The following is a 27,800-nucleotide window of genomic DNA, read 5'->3' on the forward strand; positions in this document are numbered from 1 at the left end:
TACAATATGTGGTCAGCATCCAACAGCAGACAGATGCAGCTGGTAAACTAAGCAGAGGAGCAGATAGAGACATATTTTTCTCAGGAGTTGGTACAGGGCACGAACACAACTAAAAGGAGAGAGGGAATATTAGACTTACATTCATCAGATGGCCCGGAACAAGACTCCGAGTTAATGATAATGTTGCTTTGAAGCTGTTCATGTGTAAATAAACAACTGTTTGCGAACAAGTTCACCATATCAGCTCTAAAAGGTGATGATACGGTATGTTCACAACTTGTATCTGCTGCCCCCAAGTGGCTAAAAAACAAGGGTTTAAATATAATACCATGAAATGCAAAATGTTTTGCTGAAGTCCTTTATTTAAATTTGCTGACAAATAGAGGCGATGTACAATACAAACCTCAAACGTAAGTGTACTTTGATCACTTGACCAATTAATTCTCACATAAGCCTTTGATATTTTTAGGGCAGAGCCCACTTTGACCTGGGAAACATGAGCGTTCATGAAGCCTCTTGGGCCACTGGTGTTCTAAAGAATCACATAATGAAAGATCCCTGCTGCCAAATAAAAGCCTGGTGCAATCATTTAAATGCAAATGTATGCAAATATGACCTTTCAAACCAATTTGTATAAGAAACCAATAAGAACCAAATTGACTGTGAAAACAAGACACAAGGTTTAAAATAAGCCGTTTCAACTTTAATACTGAACTTTAGAGATTCTGCGCCATTTACCAAACTTGGAGAGGGCAGCATTTCCAGCCTTTCTATAATAGCAAAATGTTTGCACTGGCAATAGCATGCCATGCAATCAACATTTTTAATGTAGGGGCACCTCTTAAAAACAAATCCAAATAAAAAGTTTCTCCCCTATGAATTTCTTTCTGCCCCCATGAATAAAAAGCTGCAGTCAACTAAATTGCAGGGTTGGTAACCTACAGCAGTGGGCTACCAAAAGCATTACACTTCAGGTAACATTGCTTTCTTTTGGGATTCTCGGATTATAAAAGATTTGATTTAGCATACAGAGCACATCAAATCTATGACGTGCTTCTGTTAAGTGCTGTCATGTGCTGTTTAATTGCTATTGTTGGTGGAGCTGGGCCAGGGCTCAGAGCTGCGCCTGCTCAGGGTGGGGCGCCACATGCTCCACGGGTTGTAGGTCCGACTCATCTCGGTGGAAGCTGGAGGCGATGGGGTGGGACTGTTAACCAGATCGGTCAGAGTTGTTGAGTTGGTTGTTGGAGGAAAAGGATGTAAGGCTGATTCTGCACTTGTTGACCAAATGGAGCTGCCGAAGGGTGTGGTTGCAGACCAGGGATTTCGGGTATTTCCCAGGAGTGACTGAAACAAAAAAGGGAAGAGAAACCTCATAGTAGCATCATGAGCTTTAAGAGTGTCAGTGAGCTACATTAAAACACATGAGGGATCTTACTGCAGTTGGGGCAGTTGGTGAGCTGGAGCTGCTGGGCCAGGAGTGCAGAGAGTCACTGCTCGGTATGTCCCAGATGGAGGAGGGCACAGGGGTGAACTCAGGCCAGCTCTGCTGAGGCTCTGATGACTTTGGGAGATTCATTCCACTGAAAACTAAAAACAACAAATGCACAGTTTAGTTTGCATGTAGCCGATCCACCATGAACTGCTACACCAGTTACTCCACATTCTTCTGTTTGCTCGTGAAGCTGTGAGCCACACAAGTTACCTCCTGTCAGGTTGAAGGAATTGTTGGGCCCAAAAGCAGAGAATGAATTGGCAGAATGGAAGTTTGGACTACTGGCTGTGTCAATTGGACTCCATAATCCAGAGCTAGGACAGAAAAACAATATATATACAGAATATCAAGTTAGGATTGGATTTTGACATCATGTCTAGATGCAGATTTAATCATTTTCTCACATTACCTGTCAGAGCTGTCACTTTCCACTGATGTCATGTGTGCCAGACTCTTTCCTTGGTTGTCAGTTTTACCTGGACCAGAGCCGCCTGACCAGAGCATAAACATTAGTGTTTTGTCATACCATACAAACCATAAAAATAATGTACACATTTTGATCAAGTACTGTTATACCTGGGCTTTTATCATAACCAGCAGCTACGGCAGCAAAGGTGGGGATCCCATTTTTGCCGGGGAGAGGAGCGGCTGCAGACAATTTATTTCCTGGGGCCTTCTTTTGGTTTCCCTCACTGTAAAAAAAAGTCAGAAATGCACCATCAATAGACCCGAGTATCATATGCATTACAATGCTATTGAATGTTGTGCATGTGGGTAATGTGACTTAGTGGAACCATGTAATACAGAACAAATGGGGCAAAGGATGGAGCCTTGGGGAACACCTCAGGTCAAGGAATCAACAAAGATAATAAAAGTAAGATTTAAACCACTCTAAGACAGTATCCCTGATACAAACCCAGCTTTCACAGGGGTCCAACAAATTGCATGATCAACAGTATCAAATGCAGAGTAAACGTCAAGTAAAATTGATATGAACGTGCATTTTGAGCAAAAATACTATTTGATATTCACCTAACATTCCCTACTGCTGCCTGCACCTATTAAAAATAGGAGACCTTGCCAGTAAAAACAAGGGAAAATATATTTTTTATGCCTATTCAAATATTAGACATAAGCAAAAATGATTGTTACTGTTAAAGTTAGTGAACATTTGACCAAATGGATACCTGTTGCTGTTGAGGACACTGCTGTAGGTGCCTCTGGATAATAAGCTGGGGGAGGTCGGTGGAGGGGAGCACGTCCCAGCTGTGACGGATCTCTTCAGGAAAGGATCTGCATTTATTGTCTGGAGGGAGATCTGCTGAAGACTATCAGCTTCTGCAGGACAAAATCAGATCTTTATGAGGCGCGTATTTGACACAGGACAGACAGTGGACATGACAGGGTGGTTTCTTGACTTACGGACGCTGTTTTTGGAAAGTGGTACATCCCACTCAGGAGATGCAAACTCCTTCTCCCCCTCAGAGCTGCTGCTGTGGCCCAGCTCTGGCACTGAGCTGCTGGACAACAATTTGGCCAACAGAGAGGGGCGCCCGTCCTCCAGCTTCCCATCTACTGTGAAAACAAACATGTCAAAAACACGTCAAGTGTTGAAGCAAAGACTCAAATAACAACATTTTAGTGAATGTCTATGAAACTCACATCTCTGTTTCGGCATGGGTCTTGTCTTTGGGATATTGGTGAGAGGGTAGAGAGCTTTAGATGTGAAGCTCTTGCGTTGTTTGTTCTCCAGCGGTGTTACATATGGCAGCTCAAGAGAACTGAGTGCAAGAAAGATTCGTCAAAAAAAGGGAAAAAAGTAAAGCAATGAAGAAAAGATAAAAGCTATCACCAGCGATCATATCAACAGACCTGGATTTCTCCGTTTGGTTCTCCTTCTTTGTGGTGCCTTGCTTCTTGGTTTTGGGTTTAATTAGGAAATTTGAAGGTTCCTCTTTTACTTTTTCTGTGGTAACTGTCCGTCCTTTCTTTTTCACTGGTTCCTGGAAGAAATGATGCAAATATGAAAACAACAATGGCACCATGCCTAAAATCACACCAAATACTGCCAGTTGCAAGTAATGAATCAAAGCATTTGAACAGGTAAAGCAGCTCAAAGATTCAACTGCTCAAAAAGCCCAAAGTTTCTACCAGTGTCTATACATCACTTCTCCTTGGTTTGATCTGCTTTGTTAATTAAAACCAGGATCCTGGTCCTGAATGCAATAACACTGCCAAATTAGTACTGCTTTAGCTTTTCAGCCAAAGTTGTAATAATTACAGTGTAGTGCATTAGTCTCCCAGCTCTGTCACATGCCACAGAAAGAGTCTTGAGAGAATGATGATGAACACAGGCTGTGAGCTGGTCGTCACCATCAGCGTACCTCTTTGATGTTTGTCTCCACATCTGGGTTGGAGGTCTCTGTCGTGGTGGAGGAGCTGTCGTCATTGTCAGCCAGGTTATCTTTAAGCTCGTCTCCCTGAGTCTTTACTGTTGATTTCTTCTCTTTCTCTTCCTTCTTTTTCTGGGCTTTTGTTTTGCCCCGCAGCTTCCCTTTGGATTCCAACACTGCACACAACATTAACACATATACCTCAAAAACCGATCAGTGATTACAGAGGCCCTCTGCCCTTCTACCCTCTTCTGATAAAAACAAATGTGGGTACCTTTGTTTTGTATTGACTGAGAGCTCTGTTCCTGTAGAGTCTCACCACTAAGTGACTCTGGACGGTCGAGGTCGTTGTCCATGGCTCCTATTAGGTTGGCAAATTCTGCATCCTCAGGACCAAGGCCTCTGTGAGGCAACGAGGACCCGGCTAAAGTTTGAGTCTGGATGTCCAGTTGTTTGGTGCTCCGAGCCTTGCGGTTGGTTAGCTGGCAGGCAGCTGGAGGGCCTTCTTGGCCTGAGGCAGTACTTCCTCTGGTCAGCTGCGAGGAAGTAGCTTGCATAGATGTGCGGCCGAAGCCGATCCTAGACCTCTTATCCTGGCTGTCTGAGTCGGATAAGGTGCGGCTGCTTCCCTGTCGGCCTCCAACCCGAGCTGCTCCGTTGCTGGACGCATATACTCCTCTTGAGTTCTGGGCTGAGTCGCCGTAATCATTCAACCTGAATGATGAAAGAAAAGTCTGTTAAATGATATTGTGCATGCTGAGTCTTCCCTCCGCAGTCACACTTCATGCCACTACAACCAACTTTCTTTGGATCCTTTCACTATTCGTAGTTAATTCCCTCCTAAATTCAGAGAGAAGTGATGAGAATTGAATGGCTCTTACATATATACTTAAATCTGAGTTCACTGTGACACTTGATTGATCAGATAGCTCTCACTCATCAACTGCCTCGGGTAAAACATGCAAAGTTTCCTAAATGGCCAAGTCCCTACTAGTGGTCACATTAGTGGACAAGGACAGAAATCGTGGGCAGCGGTTAGCCACAGGCTCTTAACTCCAGCCTAAAAGCCAACGGTCTGTGTCTGAGCTCTTTCAACACACCTAATCAATCAGAATGAGTATTTAAAGCCAGTTCAACAACAACAACAGACACACTTGGGCTCTTTCAAAGTAAAACAAAAGGTGATGTGGTGCTCTGAGTGGCCTTAGATCCATCTTCTTCTACATTAGACAAACACTGTATTTGTTTGTTGGTGATACTCACCTTTGCCCAATATGTAACGCAGCCTTTTCAGTGTTGCACTTACTTTGAATCACTGTGGATTTGCACAATTTCCCTGAGATTAAATGGTCTCCCGGTCTCCAAGGTGGAGTTGGATTCCACTGACACACGTCTCTTGAAAGGCTCCCATATGCTCTGAGCCTCCAGGTAGGCCGTGGCAATCACCAACAGAAACATTGAACTGAAGAGACGTAAACACAACAGACGTGAGCTGGTAGCTGTGTTGAAATACAAAATACATTGGTGAGGTATTGCTTGCTTGCTGCAGAACAGAGCCACACTTGCCTCATAATGAGAGACACAATGATGTAGAGCTCCAGTTCCCAGCTCGGTCTGGGCAGGGTCTCTGCACACGCAGCTAACATGTGGTAGGGCAAGGAGGCGTTCAGGACAAACACAAACTCAGAGCCTCCACATGTCACCAGTTTCAGCTCCCGGATCACTCGAGATGAGGTGAAGTCGGGTGTAAACCTGTAAGAAGAGGAAAAGAGCGTCAAAGTTTAAAAGGCAGTTCTTGACATTACAAAAACTTCTCTCTTCTCTGAAAGCTGCAGTTCTAACATTAACAATGGCTTCATTTCATTCAGGTGTGTCATTTCCAGGCCCTGATATTTTACACACTGGCTATCTGGCTTGTAGCTGTAAAGCACATAAATAGTTGGCATGTGTACTTACTGGCACACAAACTTTGGTTACCTCACACGTTCACATAATCACAGTAGTTTAATCACATGTATCCAGTTATGAAGGAAGGAATGTGTGTGTGTGTGTGTGTGTTTTTAAATGGCTACACCCTGAATGGGCACTGGACTAGTTATTACATTATAACATTAAAAAAGGCACTGCTCTACTATTCAAGTGTCCCAGTAAGCCATGACAATGTGATGAACTTATGCTTGAGTTCTATTTTGCTGCAACTAACAATTATTTGTTATTAATCAGCTGGTTATTCTCTCTCATTAATTTTTCAATTCAATTCAATTTCAATTCAATTTATTTGTATAGCCCAATATCACAACAGAGTGTCTCATAGTGCTTTACAAAGTTCACTGACATAAACAAGTGTAAGCGAACAAACAATCTGATTAATTGATTAATCGCTTTGTCAAAAAACTGTAAAAAATGTCCATCACAATATCCTACAGCCCAAGGTGACCTCATCAGAGGTCTTGGTTTGTTTGAAATTGAATTTTTTTTATTTTGGACTAGTTGTCAAACATTTGAACATTTAATTGAAACAAGACCTAAACGATTAGTCGATTATTCAACAAGCTGCTGATTAGTTTTGTGTCAGTCAACTAATGGATTTAATGATGCAGAGCTGCAATGATTAGTCACATTAATCAATTACTTAAATTAATTATTTATTTTACACTTCCTACTGTGATGTTTGTAATTGTCTTCTGTAAAAAAAAAAAGAAAAAAGGGCCTCTAATGTGAAGTAAACAGGTGCAAGTGACCACCCACACAGTTCTTAGAAGAGGTCTAATCAGCTGCAGGGTGAACTATGGCTGTGGGAGAGGGATTTTAAAACGTGACAATGACAATCTAATTTTTGGGTTTATTGTATGATGCAGTTTAATTGCTTAACGTGCAACGGCAAATCAGAAGTGACATTTAATCTAATGGCATTTATAAGGCAATTTAAATGACACCTTTGATGTTAGAATGATGAAACCTCTGATATGAAACAGACAGGCAACCGTTTCAATTCTGATATGTCAGAATACTTGGTGGGGAAACATTAACTTATACTCACCTACAACCACCTTTGATTAAAAACAATATTTATGAGAGGAATTTGGACAAACAGAGTGGCTGCTACGTCAGAATACGCAGCCAGAAAAGCTGAGGTCCATTTATTTCCTCTGAACTGGTGTCACTCTGACTGTTGAGCAAAACTTGACTGAAGAAAAACCTCCTGATTTGATGGTTGAAGTTTCCCAGCTAACATTTAAGTATTTTTTGGATTTGTAAGGGGGTAACAAGTGTACACCTAACAAGTGAATATGTGTCTGTTTTAAGGATGAACTTGAACTTGCGATGAAGAAAAATGAGACCTGAGGGGAGCAGCACGCTGCAGAGAGACAGAGAGCCAATTCATCCTCTTACTGAAGGCTTACTCAGCCAGAGAGGCTGAGCACAAGTATTAATAGAGCTTGTGGGTGATGGGGAGAACACACACACACACCCACACACCCACACACCCTCACACACTCACACACTCACACACTCACACACTCACACACTCACACACTCACACACTCACACACTCTCTCTGATGCTCCCATGCAGCACCCATATTCTAATGCAGCCTGATCCAGAAAGTGCGGGTCTAAATGAGACGCAGCAAAAGAAAAGAAATGCCACGTTTGGGCACTCACAGTATGATGAGGTCTTTAGAAGCGTTTGGCTTAAGTGCAAATTCTTGACAGTTGAGAACTTTGAATCCATATCCTTCGCAGACTTGTCCGTTGATTTCTGCTGATCTGATGGTGATCGGGAGCAAACCCGTGTTCTCCACTCTGAAGGTTCTTTTGAGAGTGAAGTTTGGCTCCTTTACTCTTGTCTCTGAAACAAAAGAAGGAGTAACAGTTAAAAGGACCCTGAATATATTGCAGAGGAGACAAGAGTGCTGGCACAATAAGCGTCCAGGAAAATGGCCCCAAAGTCTGTTAATATACTGTATAGCATTCTGGGTGTGCAGAAGCTTCTTACTGACACTACAACCCTTGTTAAGAATACTGATGTTAGTTATAGATGAAACATTCTGAATGTGTAGACTTTCTAGTAGATGCTGCCCAAAGTGAAACAGCCCCCCCCCCCACATCCATGTGCACTTCGGCTAGCCATCTGATCTAAATATCTGCCTGTTTGAGTTAGTATGTGGATAGTTGTTAGCTTGCTAGATGTTAAACTTGATAAGTGCGCTTCAACTTTGCACAAGTTGTTATTCTTCTCCAGTGGGACAGACTTGCTTTGGATATAAATCACATTTTGGATTTTATCAGGATACGAGACACCTGAAATGGTCTCATAACAGTAAGTAAGTGTAACAGTGTGGCCAATGGTCGCCCTGATCTGGACAGCAGTAACACAAACTCACTCTCTGTGCAGTCTTTGAGCAGCGCCTCAGTCATCTTGAACCTCAGTGAGCTGCCTTGTCCTGGAGGCTTCCCTGCAACTTTCAGGCTCTCCGTCGTACCTCGGCCGTGAAGCAAGATTGTGTCAATCACAGTCAGATTGTTCCTGGAAAGAATCCCAATGAAGCACATAATATCAGAATAGAAACATATTTGCCAAAGGGACTGTTTGGTTCGTTACTTTGAACAACTGACGTTACCTGACTATGAGGAGGGAGGAGACGCTGTGGTTGCTGACAGGAGTGAACCTCACACTGAACGACTTGACCTCTCCGGGGAGCAGGAGGAGGTTGTACACAAAGGGTCTGGTTGATCCCTCCACGAACCCTGTACTGCTCTTCATTAGGGATGTCTGCCAAACAAACAGAAGGCCTGTTAGAGACAAACAGCTTCCACATGCTGCCTCTGTCACGGACAAGAGGACTGTGCAATGTTTGCAATGCAATTACATGTCGACCAGCTGATCCTCTGAATTCCTGAATAATGAACGTCACCCTTGTACCACTCACTTGATTTCTGTGAACCTGGAACTCGAAGGTGTTTGTGTCAATGTTGATGTTGGACAAATTTCCTAAAGGCAACCTGGGAAATAAAATCAGAGAAGATCGCTGTCAGATTACTGCGAGGGGATAAAGAAGAAGAACGTGCTGGGGTTAGTGAGGTTTCTCACCTGTCGGCCAGCTTTCCAGAAAACACGGAAGGGTTGGGTAACAGAGCCAAGGGGAGAACTTGGACGTAGACGAGGACGTCGGCAGGATTCTGCAGAATCACCTCCTCTTCCTGCGGAGATGCAGAAAGATGTCCGACACAACACTCTCAAACATTCCTGCTTGCGTGTGTTTGTGCAAATGTCATAACAAGAGGCAGATTGTTTCTACTCACAGAGGAGCTGTTTGTGTTGGTCAGAGGGAACATTATTCGCTGTGAGGAGTTGACCAGCGAGGGCCAGGTCAAGTGTGCAGTTATTTTAGCCTGCACGTTTTTCTGAAGGTCTGTGTTGACTTCAAAGACAGCCTCAATCCTTCGGGAGAAAAAGACAACATCTTGTGACATTCTGTAAATAGGCTGTTGGCGTGGAACAACCATTTAACAGTAGACTTTAATAAGCAGAGATGACTGAATCTTAACTCCTAATGTGCTTACTTGTGGTCTGAGCGCTCTTTCAACTCTTTCCATCGTCTGAGGAGTTTCTGGTGGAGATCGACGTCAGCGTCCCAGATGTCCTCTTGTAACACCAGCCCATGAGGCTTGGACTCAGCTGTGAAAAAAAAAAAAAAACATGATACTTTTACATTTTGACTCTTGTTAGTGAGATCTGAATGTTACACACACACTCAAAAAAAATAAACAACAACAAAAAACAACAACAACTTACATTTAAGCACAAATGGCAGCCCCACATAACAGTGATCACCACACTGCAAGCTGGCATCAAAATAAATATTTGCCACCTGAAAAAGATGGAGGAAAGAAAAAATAAGTTTATGTTTATAAGGATGCTTATGGCTCGCTAATGCTGCTCGGTGACATGAGGGCCTACCTTAGATTTACGCCTCGGCTCCAGCTCGTCTTTGTTGTTGCGGAGCCGCTTGTAATAGAAACGTATATCTTCTGTCAGGGAGCGGATCTGCTGTAGCCTCACTTTCTGTGTAAAAGAGCTCTGTATGCTGAAGCTTTGGTGAACAACTTTCCCCTAAAGAAAAATGCACACATACCGACACGTCAAGAGCCACAACACCTCACAACAGCTCTGCATATAAAACTTTGTCTCAGTTTCTCCTTGTTGCAAAGTGTGACAGATCATACGGTTACTTACTGGAAATGAAGGTGGTAAAATGATGTGTTTGGGAGAGCTGTTCAATGTACCCACTGCAATGACAGCTTTCACTGGGATGGTTAATATCTGAGGGAAAAGAAATACAACATGTAACCAGTAGAAAGAGAGCTTGTCGTACATTTCTTTGAAAGAACAGGAGATTTGAGTGGCTACCTACCTCATAATCTGTGGTTATGTGTATGGCTCCATCGTATGTGCCCTCCAGTGCCTTGGCCACAAGTGTCACTCTGAATGCTGCGTAATAGCCAGATGCCAATATCACCTTCGTAGAGACAAAAAATTTGGGTTTTTTTATGTAAAAAACTAGAATCACTACCTCACAGTTGTATGCCTCTGCAGTTTACACTCAAGATTAGTGTCACCAATTCAGTAGCCGACCAAATGTGAAATATGGACACAATCTACCCATCTCTTCCCGAGTTATGGCCTTGAATAATGGTCAGAAAAGTGTTTTGGCAGAACATTATGATGTCATGGTGAAGTAGATCACATTACTTTGACCACTTTTATCCTATTAGACATTTGTGTGAAATTTTGTTAGAATTAGCGCATGAATCCTTGAGATATGGTCAAGAACGTGTTTTGTGAGGTCACAGTAACCTTGACCTTCGACCGCGCCCATTTGTGCCAAATTTGAAAACATTCCCTCCAGGTGTTCCTGAGATATCACATTCAAGATAATGGGATGGAGAGAAGTGCAGAAGACCTGAAAATGTAATGCCTTCTGTCACGACCTGATGCTGCTCAGGCTGCAGACTGTCAACACAAGTAAGCTGTTCGCTGTACATTGAAATAATAAAAGCTAACTCAAACTGTGATCTGAGTGGTTCTGAGATATTGAGTTCCAAAGTTATCACATCCTATACAGCAAAGCTGACATGCAGTAAAATTCTCTTTTATTGGTGCTCTTAAAGTTAACATATAATATCAAAATAGTAACATTGTGTGTATTTGCAAAATAAGGAAATCCAATACAAAACCTCCAAAAAGACTGATGTTGAACTGAGACCCATGTGACAGTCTTAACAAAAACTGGACAAGAGAAGCTTCCTAAAGGTGCCATTTAACGGCAGCCTTTGTACTGGACTGTATTAGATTAGAGTCTAGGATTTCTACCAAGTTTAGTGACATGATGATCAGCACATAAAGTAAACAGCGGCGCTGGAATGGCACTGTGGAGGTCTTACTGTTTTGTGATGGGATGCTGAAGTGTTCTGCAGCTCTCGCATGCGGGTCAGAGCCACTGTCGTGTTTCCTTTCTCTGTCTTAAGTAGCTCCATGGAAAGGCTGTCTCCTGTGACCAGCCAGGACTTGATCTCCAGCTGGAGGACAGAGAGCAGACAGAAAGGACAAAGTGCATCATACTCCTTTTGCTGAACAATGTGTGACTGTTTTTTAAATTGCTCAAACACTTTATCAACTACAATTGTGGAAATAAGTATATTAGCAGGGTTTGTGTTTAACAAGGTTTGTGTTTAACTGTAGTGAAAACATTAGAAAGTTCAAGTCAGCCAAGTCATTTAACAAGGACCATGTAGAGGTGCTTTACACAACACAACTACCAGTGTATTGGGCAATAAACACAATTCCAGACACAATTCTTGGACTTCACAGAGGAAGTTCCAGAGAACCTGATGATGCGATGTGTGATTACTGCAGCTATACATGCAGTATACCGTGAGTTCTCACCTCTATGGGATTGCTGTTGACAACCACAAATATGATGCTGCTAGTGTCGGTTGCACTGCGAACACCGAAGTCCAGGAGGTTCTCCTTTTGACTGGGAGGCAGGACCAGGGGCTGTTCACACCAGGCGACAAGAAACAAATATCACGTTACACAGACTCACCAAGAAAACATCTACTCCACCCCTACAACTTACGTCAAAGTTCTGTTGAATCTGACTTATCTTCTGATCTAAACCACAAAGTAAATGTACCTGTTGATTGGCAGCAGTTAAACCCAGTCATGATGGAGGTAAGAAAACAGCTGAACTCCTGCTAGAGGTAACTAGATTGCAGTAGCTGCCATCTCAGCTTTTGCCTCCAGTGGAATTCATCCAGTTTGGTGCACTTCAGTTACCATTAAATTAAACATTTAAATTATTTTAAACTATAAAGTAACTCATTACATTGAAATGAAGAAATACAATTAAGTCCAATATGCTATGGACTGTAAGTAATCAAAATAGTACAGTTTGGTATAATACATAGGTAAGAAAGCTGAGGGAACATGTTTAATTGGTAGGTGCTGCGTTTTCTGTGAAGCTTATCCAAAAGCAGAGTGGAGTATCTGCATGTATGAGGTATTATGTGGGTTCCATGGTGATGAAGAGTAAACTAATCAAAAACATTCATAAAATTCAGCTGTTACGACCTTTGTATCAGTGACGCAGTTTGCCAGCATGAGAACTTGAAACTCTTTTTCCCTACTACTCACAGCAACAGTAGTTAATGCTCTCTAGCTTTGAAGTGCAGAACTGTATGAAGAACACACACAGATAGTGCAATGAACACTAAAAGGAGAGCATCTAGTGATAGAATTCATCAGCTCTTTGTTTAGTATCACTCTGATGAGAAATACATTACCCACATATGAAGGTTTATTCCTAAATGAACTGTGTGCCCATTGTGTACCTCCAAGAAGCCTGTGTAGGCCCGGACAGGTAGGTGAAACTTTGACGCATTTGTGATGAGCAGGATGTTGCTGTCTATGTGAATGGAGGGTCGGACTGGCCGGAAGAGGAGGGAGAAGATGTAACGTGACTCGTGTGGGGGAATAACGATGGGTGCACTGAAGTTCTGCACCTGAAATAAAAAGTGAAAAAGAGATGTCTTATTGGCCGACACTGTAGTCAGAAAGATCTGTTAGCCCGCTGCAGTGACACTCACATTAAACATGGTTTTGGCCTCCTCGGGCAGTGACACATTGTGTATGCGGATGGCAAAGCTGAAGGCATTTGTGAGGAAGATGGGTCTGTCCACCGGGTCCACAGGGCTGTCCCTGATGTGGAACAATGTGGCTGTGTGGTCGAAGCCCACGTAGCTGCCAGAAGAGATGTCAAACCAGAATTTCTTTTTAATAATGCTAGAACTCTTTTCATTTCTCTTCCTAAAGCCACAAAGCTACATAAAGCCATCCAGTCTCTACAAAATGTGTCCACAAAATAACTTACCCATCTAAAACCTCTGCCTGGTAGGGGATTTCAAGCTTGGAGTAGCTCTTTTCTTTTGCTTTAACAGTTATTTTACCAGAGAACTGATATGGTCTTCTTGCTTTTGAGGCTGCAATGAAAAAGCATGATCAAAACAGCAGATAAGTGCACTACACAAAGACACAAGGCCCCGCAAGAGGAAGTTGTGCAACACTAAACCAAAAAAATGTGAGCGACTGCTCGGGTAAGGACATGATGTAAAACGCTTAAGAATGTCTATGTCATTACTAATAACCCGTCAATATGGATTATAGAACACATACAAGGGGAAAACGGAGATTGCTTTATTTTCTATTTTCACCAAAGTACATGAACAACCCTAAAACAGGGTTAAAGTCAAAGACTTCTTGAAAGGAAGTGGTGAGAGACACATCATAAACGCAAAAAAATGCATTCATTTTTGTTGAGATGACTTTTATACTTCTGTCTGCCAGTGAAGACTTGGGGGAGGAAACTGACATCCCACAGGTTTTTGCACTTAGTAGTAGTTTATAACTGACAGTTTTTTTTAGTTAAGGGACTGGGTTCAGTGGAAATGGTGCATCTAATTGTACTATTAAAGTGACACAATGAAGACAATGTATTTTTATTCCTCAAGACATTTTTGGTAAACTTGTGTCTGCATCATATCCTGGATTCATAGCAGGACAGTTGTATTTGACAGTTTGTATTAGTTACCAGTTTATTAGGTACACTGAGCTAAAACAGAGTAATTTAGAAATATTAATCCATTAAACAAGACCACTTACCATCGAAACTAATACTTGCAACTTTGGTATATCTGCTCTCTCCAGCCTTCAGTGTGACTGCTTTGAAATCTATTGTGACTGCTTCGTTTGATGGTGTTGTGCGTACACTCTGTAAAGCATAAATAAAGGACAGGGTTACATGAGGGTAAAGAAGAGCATATAAGGACTTAAAAAGGCTACAGAGGACACCTACTGTAATTGGAACATCTTTTGCTCCTGAATTTAAAAGGTGTAGATTCAGCACTTTTGGACGATCTGTTATACAAAGTAGTGGGAGGAGAGGGAAAGTGATCAGAGAGACCCAGAGACAGATTGCTCAAGAAAAACTGCAAGATCGAGCTCGTTTTGGAGGACTCCATACCTTGTGACCGCAGTGTACCAAAGTCAAGCATCTCTGTGGAGGAGTATATACCAGGGGCTGCAAAAAAAACAGAAAAATGGTTACCTGACAGACAAACAGACACAAAGTATTAGCCCAAATGTATTCACAGGGATTAAATGGCACACCTGACGTGACCTCCACCTCTACAGGGAGGATGATGAACTGGTCCTCGTTGGGGGCATTGGTTTTGATTCTGATGAAAGCCGTGTGGTTGTCTACATCTCTCGACGAGAAGCTGGCCCTCATGACCCCTTTCGTCTCGAATGGAGGAATCTCCTGGAGGGAGAAGGCCAGTGTGGGTGACAGTGACTTGACTCTGAAACTCCACTATTGTTCATCTTCAAATCAAAATAACACGTCAATACAAGAAACAGGCGTGGAACTAACCCATAATTTCCCAGTGCCACCCTGTTGACCTGTGGGAAGCTCTAGGTGTAGATCCCCACCACTGGAGTACATCTCAACAACCTGGAGAGAGACATGGAAAAGGAGCACGCTCCATACGTATCAAATCAATTCACCAACATTAATCAGCTGTTTCACACAAAAACAAAATCAATTATAGCTCTAAATTACCTGCAGTGGCTCACTGTATGGGTTGTGGATGTGTATTAGAGGCGAGAAGCTGCTGTTTACTGGGACTCGAGCCCCGATGAAGGGCCGCAGTCTGTAGGGGTTTGGGATGCCAACCCCAAACACCTACAGGTCAGAGTTGGACAAGCAGAATTAGTCACATGTCTAACTAATCCACACAAATCATTCAACTTTAAAAAATGAAGTATTGTTTATTTGGGTCTGTACCTGGTATGTAAACACTCCATGGTGTGATGTGTTAATAAATAAAGTGTTTTCTACGTTCCCAACTACACGAGCGAGAAACACAACATCAAATGACGTGTTTCCTCCAGGTGGAATTATCTGTTGAAAGAATAGATGATAAAAAAAATGGCACACTGTGCATGAAGTTCAGTTCAACAAAAACATTACTGACACACAGGGCAGGATACAGCCGCATGCGCTGACCCCCGAACAGCTGAGCTAATGACATAAAAGATCTCAACACCCGCTTCCACAACACCTGACCTTAAAGATCCGCTGCTACGAAAACATTGCAGCTACACTCCAACTTTAGCATTTTGGTGGTGACTGTTCAGTGGTTTTTCCCTCAGCTTCCCCTCAAGTCTTTTCTGTTTATAGTAACGTGAACATCTCCATCTAAGAAATGTTGAACACTAATGTAACAGCAGAGAACAGAACAGGTCTCTGATGGAGAACTCAAAAATGCAGAGAGTGGAAGGAATAAAATACAGAGGAATTAGAGAGCATTTTTAATATCCACTTCAGTGATAAATTCATTGCTCACCAGATAAAGACTTGGTGGAAATGCATGAGCAAAAAGTACAACAGGAAACACAGATTACTTTGCCAGGAACCTTCTTTAAGCTGAAAACAATATATAAAGGATGTGCCAATTTCATTCTACATACCAACTACTTCCTCTTACTCTACTTCTTCTGAATGTTCTTTGGGTCAAGAAAAAAGTATGACTGCTTATTGTGCTTTCTATAATAGTTATAGTATAGCAAAGATAAGATGGTGGAGAAACTAAACATGCTTTTAAGTAGGTTACATGCATTAAGAACACAACAGAGCAGAGATGATAAGATAATCTTATGTTTATGTCTTGACTATAAAAAGCTGTGTGCTCTACCTTTGTTCAAGTGTCTTTTTAGGACAATATTAACTGTAACTAAAATCATACTAAAATCACAGAGGAAGTGGTGGTTTCTATACGCAAAAAATATGCGGGGATTTTGTTTGCAGGTATTCCCTTCAGGCTGCATCTGGCACCAACAAGGCAGAGTAGAATGTATGTACTATAGTACTGTACTGTAGTACCTCAGAGGTGAAACCCAGTGCAAAGAAAAGCACCATGTGCACCACTTGCCCCTGCTCATTAAGCTCATTGCTCTAAGCACACAGTAATAACTTTAATAACAAGTCAGATCAGCATATTTTTTATCGCCTCCACTCCTCTATCATCTGTGACTGAAACTATAAAATTGCAGATTTCATGTATGCTACATACAACTGGTAATTCAAAAATCTAGAGACTCCAAGGCATCAGTGTGCATACTAAAGTGTCCCAAAATGCAAAACACACAGGAAAGAGAGAAGCTACACATCGCTGGAAAACAGGTGGAAAACAAGAGAAAAAAAAAGGAGAGAGCTCTGGGAACCTCTTAACAAAACTATTAAACATTTGGATAAACATTTTGCTTCTTCTTTGGCACTTTCAAATTTTATAACAGTTGTGATCTAACGTCCGAGTTCAACTGAAAGTAAATACATTAATTCACTGTTGATAAATATTCAAATATATATACGGCGTCTACTTTAATCACTTGGTCAGTTATGATACAAAACACATGTGCCACTGGAACATGTGACCACAGCAGATCTCTCTGGGGATAGTCGTCTTTAGTTACATATGGGCGAGAGTTCATAGAAGAATCCTACTGTATAAACTTATGAAAAACACACTTGGCAAACTAAACAGCAAAAGATGCTGTATATGTATTGTTATATGCAGTTAATATGATGATGATGATGCCCAGTGATGACAATAATAAAAAAATCTGTGAATTGAGGAATCTCCCTGGAGATGTGTTTCGTCTACTCTTATGTAGAAAGCCTTTATACAAATGTATCCTGTGACAGAGGTCTGGAGGCCTTAGTTTGTTATCTTTAAAACCGCACTGACATCCTACTGAATGTCTTTGTGAAGAGACTCATGTCCTGAAGTTGAAATTATTTTTATATTCAGCACTGATATGCACACTACACTTTGGTAACCCCTATCGACTTAACTTTAAGCATGTGTAACCCATTCAAAAATCCCCGAATGATAAAAAACACTTGACCTAACCTAAACCTAACCACAACTTCATATAGGAAAAATAAAGATTCCAGCATTTCACTTGGCAACAACGGCTCATTACAAGTCAGTGACATATGTCTGTTAATCTGAGTAAGACTACACTGAGACAGCATGTCTGCAAAAATTCATTCAGCTTCTTTTCAAGTGAGGAAGTTTATCATCTACACAATTGAAAAGTAATATCTGGAAAAAGGTGAAAAAAGACTGAACGTACTCAGTGTCTTGTGTTCACACGAATACCTCAGGCACACATCGTTACGAGGGGAAAAAAAAGAACAAAAACACAAACATCCTCCTCTAGATGATCTAGCTTATGTAATCAGTGTTTCAGGGTAACACATACAAGGAGATCACTTTCATTTTTGGCCAAATCAAGGTGAAAATAATGTTACTGATTGAATATTATCTGAAAAAAAAAAGAAAATCATAAAAACATGATCAATAATTGCCGTGCCTTCATTATTCTTTTGGGGTATGAACGATATACTGTGTAACCTTTGTTAGTGTACGTTAATATGACTGAATGCATAGGTTCCCATGGCAACACGATGCACACAGTTTGCGCTACTGTGAGTGCACGGCGTCTTTAGTAACATTACTGATACGGTTCAAGCAGTTTGCATATTGCACAGAATATCATCCGTTAAAGCCAATGGATCGTGTCAATCTCAAAACCCTCTAACCCTCAAGGGTTATTCAAGATAGGCGACGCAATTACCCAAGGAGCTGATTTTTGAAAGGGCACCACAGGTTTGCAGCATAAGTTACTGCAGTGATCTGGCCAGGTTAAAAGAGAGCCACCTTCATGACAATGAAAACTCTGCATACCACACTAACCCACTGATCTAGCTTCATGCTAATCGACAAAAGGCAAAGGAGGACACCAGAGTTGTTCATTTAGAAGTGACAGTGGCTGTGGTTGGGTGACATTTGAGATCATCAGGAAGTAAGTTCTGTCTGTGTGCAGCATCGCAGCTAGAAGCAGCTTCACCCTACTGGTTAGGACTTAAGGTGCTACCAGTTGACCAGGGTTTATATTCCCCAAGGAGATCAAATATGTATTGTGGCCTAGACAAGCAGCAGCACTTTTAAATGTAGTCAGTGAAAAGATTGAACACTGTCTGTCTTTTTGGAAGACCAGGCTGTTACAATAGTCCACCCTGCTGGAAATGAAGGCATGAATGAGCTTTTGAATTTGAGCCATTAAACACCCTGCTCTACACCCTGCCGAGCTCTACTATTAATACCACTGAATGTTGACAATCTGACCAAATTGTTTCTGTAGGGCTGCAGCAGTGGTCTAGTTCCACAGGGCATGGGGGAAATTACAGCCCTCTGATAATTTAGACTTCTTCACTAATTGAAAGATGGAAATCAGGGGCTAAACGTGTTGGGGGATTAGTTTTCCTTTCAACAATGGTAAACAAAGCACGAGAACTATTGATATTCCCGTTGATTACTTATTTCAGAATTGTAGATACGAAGCCTTTCTTTATAGAGGTTGTAGTGAATCTGAAGATTGCTCTCTTATTTTCTACCTTCTCCATTTGGACTCAAGTTTTCCTGCATTCTCTCTTCTGACTTGTAACAGCTGGGGTGTTTCTCCATGGTGCTTTCTTTTTGAGGGAATGGTTTTTACCTTTTCACCTTTTCAGGTGCAATGGCGTCAATATCTTTAAGAGAGTCAAAAATATCAGAGTGCAAATCAACAAAGTCTGATGTCCCCATGCTAATAACCAAATCCAGTGTGCGACCTTAGACGTGTGTGATATTTTACATGCTGCAGAGGATCAAACGTTTTCAGACCAACATTGCAAAAGTCTGCTGGTTTACAGATCATTTGTGAAGAATACAATAATGTTAATAACATATTAACCTTCATTGTACAAGTTACACATCAGAGCTCTTGACATTTTTCACCATAAAAACACTGCTAAATACTCTAGCTGAGCTAGTTATAAGATAGTAGTTATATGCTATTTGAGCGTGTTGTATGCCAGTTAGAAGCTAGTTCTCACAGAGTGTAACTTCTTTTTTTTTTTTTAAATCTGATATCTGTGGTGTGTGTGGTGTTGTCAGGCCAAATGACCTCGTCATGAAGGTGGAAGTGTGCTCACACCTTTGAGAAGTATAAAGCAGGCTGCGTGAACCCATCGGGGCCAAGACTTTACTTGTATTTACTATAGCTGACAACAGCTACTCAAGGTTAAGAGACAAAACAGGAAATGGAACAAACGGAAAAACTGGCGAGCCACATGAGGCTAACGGGCCCTTCACTTGGTTGACTTTTCTCAGATGTAGTGAGGTACAGAACGAGTTCCTAGAGAAGAGTAAGTCAGTTACTTTGGACCCATCCTCACGAGACACTGCATCCTGTGGCTTTAAATGAACATTTCAGTCTTTTTTTTAATAAATACAAGTACAGTGTGTGTCATTTTAAAAGACTGTGTATAATACAACTTGATTATATTACTGTTTACTTTCCCTACTCTTGTTTACTCTGTGTTTGTGTCTCTTTATACATGGCCATTCATCTGTGCTCTGTCTCTACACAATTATAGACTACAGTCCCCAGAGATCTTTGGTGTGGTCACATGTTATACCGACACGTGATTTGCATTCAGACTTCCCACTTAATTGTCAGTGTCTATATACAGTAACACTGTTCAGTGCTTAAAGAAGGTTTCAGACTACTCGGGTTTACTTGGGTTGAAAGCAGAAAAGAAGAGAAAAAGCAGATCTGAGAGTCACGAGGAGGCCACACTGTGTTTCCTAGTCAGAGTCTCTTGTTAATAATCATTACTCCATCTTATCACACTGCTGTATTACTGTTTAAAATTGCCACATGAAGCAAGATGATTCACTAATATGGTGAGATCACTACATAGCCATGTGACCGAAGATCAAGAAAACTGTGTTGGATTTGTTGGCTTATGGTTTAGGATTGCAAAGTGAAAAGTACTTACCCTATTCTGGAAAAAGGACGCGTGAAAATGTGCTGTTGTTGCTGATATTGATATCAAACTAATTTCTTCTGAGCTAGGATTGTGTAAATAAACTTTCTCCATTTTTGGCATTCCAACAGGCCTGTAAATGGAAAAAAAGAAACCTTTGTAAGAGCAGGTAATCAACGGTGCATTTAAAGAAATTAAATGCGAGTTGTACATGGACTTATGGATGTAGCACAGGAAGAGAAAACCTCATCAAGTTGTCAGAATCACGTGAAAATTGATGAAAGATGAGACGGATTTAGAAGATGAATGACACCAAACCTTCAAGAGGTCAAGAGGTTTGGTGAAGAATTTTGAGAGATTAGAAGGGGCAGAAAACCTGAAGTCAGGTCAACAGGCCTTTTTCAGGCCTTTTTCAAAGTTACATGACAGACATAACCTCCCTGTGTAGCCATTCAACAAGGTGATTAATGATGCACTTAACATTCCTCTGGGTTACCATCTCCAAATTATCAATTCATTGTAAAAGGACCATACAAATGGCTCTTCACATCACTGCCAATCAGCATCCAAAGCATACCATAAACTCTTTGATTTGCTATGTCTACCTCCTAGGCAGCCTGCAGTCTCTTTAATTTAATATGGTATGAAAGTCAACTTGTAGAGACTTAAAACTTGTGAGTTTTTATGATTCCAACTTCTGAATAACGAAGTACCTTTGGCTTAAGAATAAAAGGCACTAAATGTTCAGTGTGATGGATTACGTCTAGGTGAAGTGATTCAAACAGAAAAATCACTAGTATGGTCCTTTGAACAAAGAGGATAAAGAGGAATGTGTGGTTCCTTCTACATAAGTCAGGCAGATGTAAACACGTCCAAACCGAGCTGAGCCACTATCTGTGGGCTGATTTATTAAAACCTCTAATCCCATCCTGCCTTTGTTTCCAGTATATTAGAGACGGGGTGAGAATTTCTCAAGGTTTCATTTTCATGCCCTAAAAACATTCACAGCTGATAAGTGGATTGTTTATTGAGGAAGCAGGACGGGGGAGGACAGGCCGAGACAGCTGGGTCTCTCGCTGTGAGCTGCCGTAGGGGGACACTGCTCCTCTGAGAGCTACTGAATCATTAGCGGTCTGCACAGTGGTAAGGTAGGCTACACTTGAAGCTGGGTCATGCTACATGGGCGTGCACTGACTTTCAAAGTGGAATGTGATCTAATAAGCCAGGCCGAGGTGAAACTAGGTGCTGGCGCTGGAGTTAAAAGAATGTGGTTTTGTTAAGTGCATTAAATGCCTCCTCAGCAATCCATTCATCGCTGACAGACTGAGGTCACCTTTTCATTTTGTATATTCTAGAGAGCTACAGGACAAACTGACTGAGCACCTGTCTCTTAACTATCCACCGAGTTTAGAAAATGCCTCTTCATTTCAAAAAGAAAAAAAAGACACTTAAAATGACAGGTAGCAAGTGTGTCAGATTGTGTGAACTGTAATAAAAACACAAATCATACCAAAACAAAACACCAAATTAGTGTAAGAATATACCAAACACTCACTGTTCGTGAAAGTCCAGCATTGGAGGTTCAAATCGTATAGGTCGGCAGTTCCCACGGTGTGGGGACGTGCTGTGAGAGACAGGAAGATGTGACAGCAGCAACAGCAGGCTAAGTAAAATAGTATCCATGTTTGTGTGCATTTCAAACAAATGAGAGGCTAAACACACAAGCACAGACACCACAGCCTGTGTCCAGGCCTTTTAATACTGCATTAAGACGGCCAAGGGACCACTCCCGTCTGCAGCGCACTGTTTCCATTCGGGAAATCTCCATGAAAATCCATACTCTAAAAAAAAAAAATAATAATAATAATAGGTCTACCAAACAAGAAAACAACGCCGAATCTCTTTCTGTCACCTTCAGTGTGTGGTGTCTCTCTCACACGAAGGCAACAACTTCTGCGCATCGGTTGCACCCACCTAGCCGTAGGCCACAGGCATAACTCACCAAACCTGTTTAACAACAGGTGTATCTTAACAATAGACAAGGACGTCCCTAAAGAGAAGCAGCTCTTCTTTGGTGGAGGCGATATACAACAGTACTATGTAATGAGAGCCTTTATGTAAATCTCATGGAAAGAGAAGTTCATCAGTGATACAGGTGTGGCACATGACTGAGCTTTACGTCATTTGATGGTTGGCAAAGCAAACGCCTGAATGTCACATGCTCATTTTACCAAGAGCGCGCAGATCCATTCGGGGAAAGTTGCAGACGCAGGGAAACAATATAGCTGGGATGTTTTATTCTCCCATCTTTTGCACCAGAATTGATGCAGAGGTATCTAACACCATCCACTAATTCATCACTCACATGTAATTACTCTAACATTACCCAGGAGTCAGATAATTTACCAGATCAATTTCACCTATTTACTATCAAGCCTGCGTGTGTGGGAGTAGACAATGGCTGAAGCAGTGCGCTCCAATAGCAGAGCTGGATAGAGACAGGATGGATTTCCATCCCCTGAGGCGCACAGTAATCCACACAGAGCCCCGACGATGCAGTGTTCTTCCTGGATAATCTGTCATCTACAGCCTGTCCTCACTTCTCTCATTAATATAACAACTACTGACAAAATTCTTGTGGGATTAAGGATTCAAATGGATCCTGGCTGTGAATTCTGTGCAGCCTTTCGCTCAGCGCTTCAGAGCTAATGTGTTGAATGTCGGCGTGTAATTGGAGAAGCCGGGGAGATCATGGGGAGGGCTGCGCCTCTTGGCCTCAGATCTGCATATGTCCAGTGTCGGGCTAACCTTAGGATGAGCGTTTGGAAAAACAAGACATAGTGACAGTGAAGAACATTTGAGTTCCTGTGGAAGTGACTAGCACATTTTCACAAAGGGAGCACAGCGAGTAATAAGAGAGGAGATAATAATTAAAAAAAAAAAAAATTCCAACACTAAAACACACACTGAGGGAAAAGGGGAAGTGCAACATTCAAAAGAACCTGAAACAACAAAGTCAAAATACAAGGCAAAATACTCCCTCCACACCCCCCTTCCAAAAAACGAGGGAGTGGTCATGCTATGTCAGTGCGAGATAACCCTTGTATGGATTAGAACATGCTGTACAAATGGTGAAGGCTCGCTGTATTTGGTCCCCAGGCAAAACACGTGTGTAAAGTATGGACAGAATATTGATGTTATGTGGAGGCCTTGATATAAAAACATGAAGTTAAAAAGTCAACTGACTAGACCTCTACACGGTTCCTGTCTTGCAAACAGTGTTTACTTCTTTAGGCCAGACATACTGAAAAATAAAACAAATCTGTGCAGTATCCAGTGTCATCCCCTTAGACAATCACTACAGTTCTCACAGTGCCAAGACATAGGAGTCTGATGTCTGTCTGTGACTGCCACTGGAAAGCAAACCCTAACTTGCATTCTTCTGTCAGCTATGTTTGTCTCTGCACTCAAAGCATTTAAGCGATCTAACCAGGAACTGTTGTCATAACCAGAGATGAGGCTCACACAACCATCTGCCTGTCTGTGCCCACACTGATGAGCTTGGGAGGAGCAAACTGCCACATTAGCTGGGCCTGCGGTCTGCCACGCTGCCACTCAGCTCCTCCGGGTGGCTGTGGCAGGAGAGAGGCAAACTGTCTGTGGGCCGCTCGAACAACAGGTGACACAGGCCGAGCGGTTTCCGCGACCACTCATGTCACAAACAGCACATGTCTCAGAGAGCTGAGGGAGTCGGTGCTTATATGCGTGTATGATCTCAGGGGAACAAAACACTTCTTTTACTTTTATTATGATCTGCTATCAACTGACACAGTTAGTGTGGCTTTCGGTTTCTGTCTTGACTCATGGGCCCGGTCAGCCTGTGATGATGATGCTCAGGCCATTTAGTTTTGGTTGTTTAACTGATACTTTGTAGCACACACATGCAACACAATTCCTACCCAGGTTTGTTAACCTTGACAAAAGGCATTTTCGTACTTGCTTGTTCACATGACCGCTGCGACTGATATTTGCATTTGCCAATTTGTTACAGTGGAATTTCAGCTAAATCTCTATTGTTTTCTACTTTGTTTGGGAGTGTCATGGAAACATTGTAAAAGTGCTGCTGTTGTTTTTCCCTGTGAATGCAGACTCCTCAGGCTACATTTCTGTCTGTGCAGCAACTCCTTGCTACAGAATACACTGTACAACAGCGCCCGCCTACCTGACTACTCCCACACCAACATTTAGGCATTTAACTACATAAACGTGTTTGTTTGGAAGCATATTTATGAAGAGAAAGATAAAAATGTACCTTTGTTGATGATATAAACTAAAATCGATGTCAGACTCAGCCTGCAAAGGGAAGAGAGACATGAGCAATTATTTCAATGTGCTTTAATCAGACACATGATTACAATCAAAGTAAGGTCATTTGTACACCAAGCAGATGGCCTTGATTCAACATTTTCCTGCTCTGTACTGGTGTGAATATTTTTTTATTTTTTTATCTATGGTGAGTAACAGTAATAATTTAATGGTAACAACAGAGAGGAAGATGAAGTTACAGCACTCACCTGTAAAAGACTTCCTTCACCAAAATGTAAAACTTCTAGAATTGTGTCTGACTGAATGAATGCTGCAAAAACAATGAAAGGAAGACATCATAAGTATTATCCTCATCGCAGTCACTGACAATCTGTTTCTAATTTCAGCAGTTTTGAACATTAAACACATACAAACACTGGAAGGTGAAACTATACCAGAATTCTACTGATATAAAAATAGCTTTCTACTAGTAACTCCAAATCTCCCTTCTTCCTGAACCACCAAGTTATATTACAAGTAAAGACAACTCCCTTCCTGAACTTTAATCTCTTGTGCCCTCAGAGCAGACAAGAAACAGATCAGGCTTGTGTTCACGTTCTGCTTCACTTGGTGGAGAAACTTCATCTGCCACCGTGAAGACTTAACATATTTGTCTGTCTCAGGACGTTCATAAGGTCTTTCTGTGCATGAGGCTCACTTTGAATTGCCTTCTACACAAGGATGAACTTAAGAAGTCAGCATACCTTCATACTCTTTAGTTATGTGTTAAAAGGGTAATAGATCCTTAGTAATCACATTATTATCAACGAGACTGTCAGCACCGGATGTTTCTTGCATTGGCGGATATATGACTCACTCCAAGTTTGAATCTATAAGCATGGAGGGCCTAAATTTCAACTCAATACTCAGCACTTATTACGCTTTCAATCTACTGAGTAGCTTTCCACCTGACACCACCGAAATCCCACAGCTTGCGCTGCAGGATCAACCTTTGCAGCTCATGTTCACTGCACACCATCAGCATGGAAACTTGTTATAATATTAGCGTGCACAGAGGTATGAAACTGCTGCATTTAATTAACTACTGCTGGATAGAAAGTGTGTTTCAGATTAAAATGCCACAGCAGATCCTGGTGATCTTATCACTTGATGCAATGACTCACACTTCTTTTTAGATTTCACTGCTGACATTACACGAGTACATCACACACAGAGAGGATTAGAAGTGCTCTGCCACGGGTGAGCTTCTGGTCAGAGCTGAAGTCAAGTTTTAAAGTCCAAGTTTCCCTTTTTGTAAGTTAGAGTGGAAAGAAGTAACTTTCCTTGTGTACGTTTGTGGAAAATATACGACTGAATGGAGGAGAGCTGTAGTGAAAGCTGAACTAGAGTGCTGAATGCAAAAGTGAAACTTTCTATTGCTGTGAGGTTTTACCTCTATGTACTGAGCATGAGATTTAGAAACAAACAGGATTCACTCAAAATGCCCTCAGCAATAAATATTTGATGCTTTGAACAGTGGGCCTTTTGGTCACACTGACAGCAGACTGCAAGTGCGAGTTTCTTGACGGCTGCCAAGCTAAGAGGAAGCACAAAGTTAGATAATTTCTCTCCCTCAAATCACATCTGACTTCTCCTGGCATGGGCCCGTGTAAATCTGTACTGACAATTTAAATAGTGAAGCACAGCTAGCAGTGATCTCCTTAACTCGGTTTGCTAAGCTTGCAGCGTTGACTCTGGTAGAGGCGTGCCAAAGTGCCTTCACAATATTTGCCAAATAACCCATGCTATGCTGCTTTATCGCTCAAGAGCGCTTGGTGTAACATAAATGTTCAGATTGTGCTGCAGGTTTACGGAACCAATGTAAACAATTTATCGGCAGCAGACACGTTTTAAAGTTGGCACAGCTTATCTTGGCCTGGTAGACTTATCACTGTGACCTGACAGCTGGACACTTCAGCCTGCTGGATAAATAGTATGCGGCTGTCATTTGGCCTGCGGAGCGATCATTGCCAAGCTGGAAACGACCCGGGGTCAAAATCAAAACGCTCAGCCACGTTAACAAACTAGGCAGCTGACTGATTCAAACATTTCCCTCATTTAGACTATGATGAGGAAGTAATGCCAGAGAGCCTGCCAGCGACAGGAAGACAATGTTTCCACTAATAAATGCCAGTCAGACATCTCTGAAGTCAAATGCATCGAGATAAAACAGAAGCTGGCGTAAGCTAACATTAGTGCTAGCTATGATGCTAACAAGCTGCTCTCCCTGTGCCGTTTTCTATGTTTGCTAGGAGCAGTGCTAGCCTAACTTAGCCTTATATGGACGGGATGACAACATGTCAACAAGCTACAGACGAAGCTAACGTTCACTGTGACGTTAAAAGGCCACATACAGGTTAGCTAACTAAAGGTAGCACCTTCCCTCTGAACTAACGCTGAGCTTTCTATCAATTCAAATGTCAGCCCGCTCCGGTTTTTAATGGCACTTCGTTGGTGGCAAACACAAGTAACTACTGTTTAGCGGCGTTAGAGAGGAATAAATGTTAGCGAGGTAGCGGGCTAGCTGTGATAAAGTTGGCCCGTAGAGGTAACCCCGACCCACACTTTGTAGAAATGTCTACGGAAGTTAGCGCTAGCTATTGCGGCCGTAGCCGGCTAAGTTACAAACCTTGTTTATTGGCCCGCGTCGTGTGAATAAAAGCAATAAATAACATCCGCATTAATCCGATACATGATGTTCTTGTTCTTGTTCTTGTGTGAGAGTGGCGAGTACTCTGGGCTCTTTCTCCACTCGCCATGCTGCAGGTCTCTCTGTTACGATAACAACCGAGCGAGTGTGCGGACATGCCCGTGGAAACCTCTGCTGACTCTGTCAATCATCGCCGTGGAGAAAAAACTCGAGCGCAACAACAGCAGCAGCAGCAGCAGCAGCGGCGGCAGCAGCAGCTAACTACCGAGCAGGACGTTGGCCTCTCTTCTTCTTCTTCTGCTTTTCCTTTTCCTTCTTCTTCTTCTTCTTCTTCTTCTCTTCCTCTCCGGCTTCATGTGAGCCGCCTCACGGGCACCGTCAGCGGTGTGTGCTGCT

General features: G+C 42.0%; 1 protein-coding gene across 2 annotated transcripts; it reads right to left on the bottom strand.

Moving 5' to 3' along the window:
* Window positions 1–342: 342 nt before the first annotated feature.
* tmem131 (transmembrane protein 131) lies at window positions 343–27,712 on the bottom strand. 2 transcript variants are annotated; one of them, XM_070831777.1, is made up of 41 exons: window positions 27,384–27,712; window positions 24,964–25,025; window positions 24,702–24,742; window positions 21,945–22,013; window positions 20,402–20,522; window positions 15,296–15,412; window positions 15,071–15,193; window positions 14,882–14,962; window positions 14,620–14,770; window positions 14,474–14,530; window positions 14,306–14,367; window positions 14,113–14,221; window positions 13,325–13,433; window positions 13,041–13,194; window positions 12,786–12,956; window positions 11,839–11,949; window positions 11,337–11,471; window positions 10,307–10,411; window positions 10,129–10,215; window positions 9,853–10,005; window positions 9,688–9,763; window positions 9,456–9,570; window positions 9,195–9,333; window positions 8,983–9,092; window positions 8,822–8,894; window positions 8,513–8,664; window positions 8,276–8,418; window positions 7,554–7,740; window positions 5,455–5,640; window positions 5,195–5,350; window positions 4,163–4,602; window positions 3,880–4,064; window positions 3,368–3,498; window positions 3,158–3,276; window positions 2,918–3,067; window positions 2,683–2,833; window positions 2,072–2,187; window positions 1,905–1,986; window positions 1,706–1,809; window positions 1,439–1,590; window positions 343–1,347 (listed from the first exon to the last, which is right to left on the bottom strand). In XM_070831777.1, exons 1-41 carry the CDS (start codon window positions 27,559–27,561, stop codon window positions 1,081–1,083), a joined length of 5,430 nt encoding a protein of 1,809 aa, XP_070687878.1. In that variant the 5' UTR covers window positions 27,562–27,712; the 3' UTR covers window positions 343–1,080. The 2 variants fall into 2 exon arrangements, with proteins under 2 accessions (XP_070687878.1, XP_070687877.1); XM_070831776.1 differs by having other exon boundaries at window positions 2,918–3,070.
* Window positions 27,713–27,800: the final 88 nt, after the last annotated feature.

The sequence above is a fragment of the Pempheris klunzingeri genome, chromosome 6, assembly GCF_042242105.1.
Source record: "Pempheris klunzingeri isolate RE-2024b chromosome 6, fPemKlu1.hap1, whole genome shotgun sequence".
Lineage (NCBI taxonomy): Eukaryota > Metazoa > Chordata > Actinopteri > Acropomatiformes > Pempheridae > Pempheris > Pempheris klunzingeri.

Excerpts from the sequence above, each read along its gene's own strand:
- tmem131 (XM_070831776.1), bottom strand. The coding sequence starts at position 27,561 with ATGTCCGCACACTCGCTCGGTTGTTATCGTAACAGAGAGACCTGCAGC. Across the intron at positions 24,743-24,963 it reads GTGAAGGAAGTCTTTTACAG|GCTGAGTCTGACATCGATTT; the intron begins GTGAGTGCTGTA and ends TTCCCTTTGCAG. Across the intron at positions 9,334-9,455 it reads AAAGAGCGCTCAGACCACAA|GATTGAGGCTGTCTTTGAAG; the intron begins GTAAGCACATTA and ends TTTCTCCCGAAG.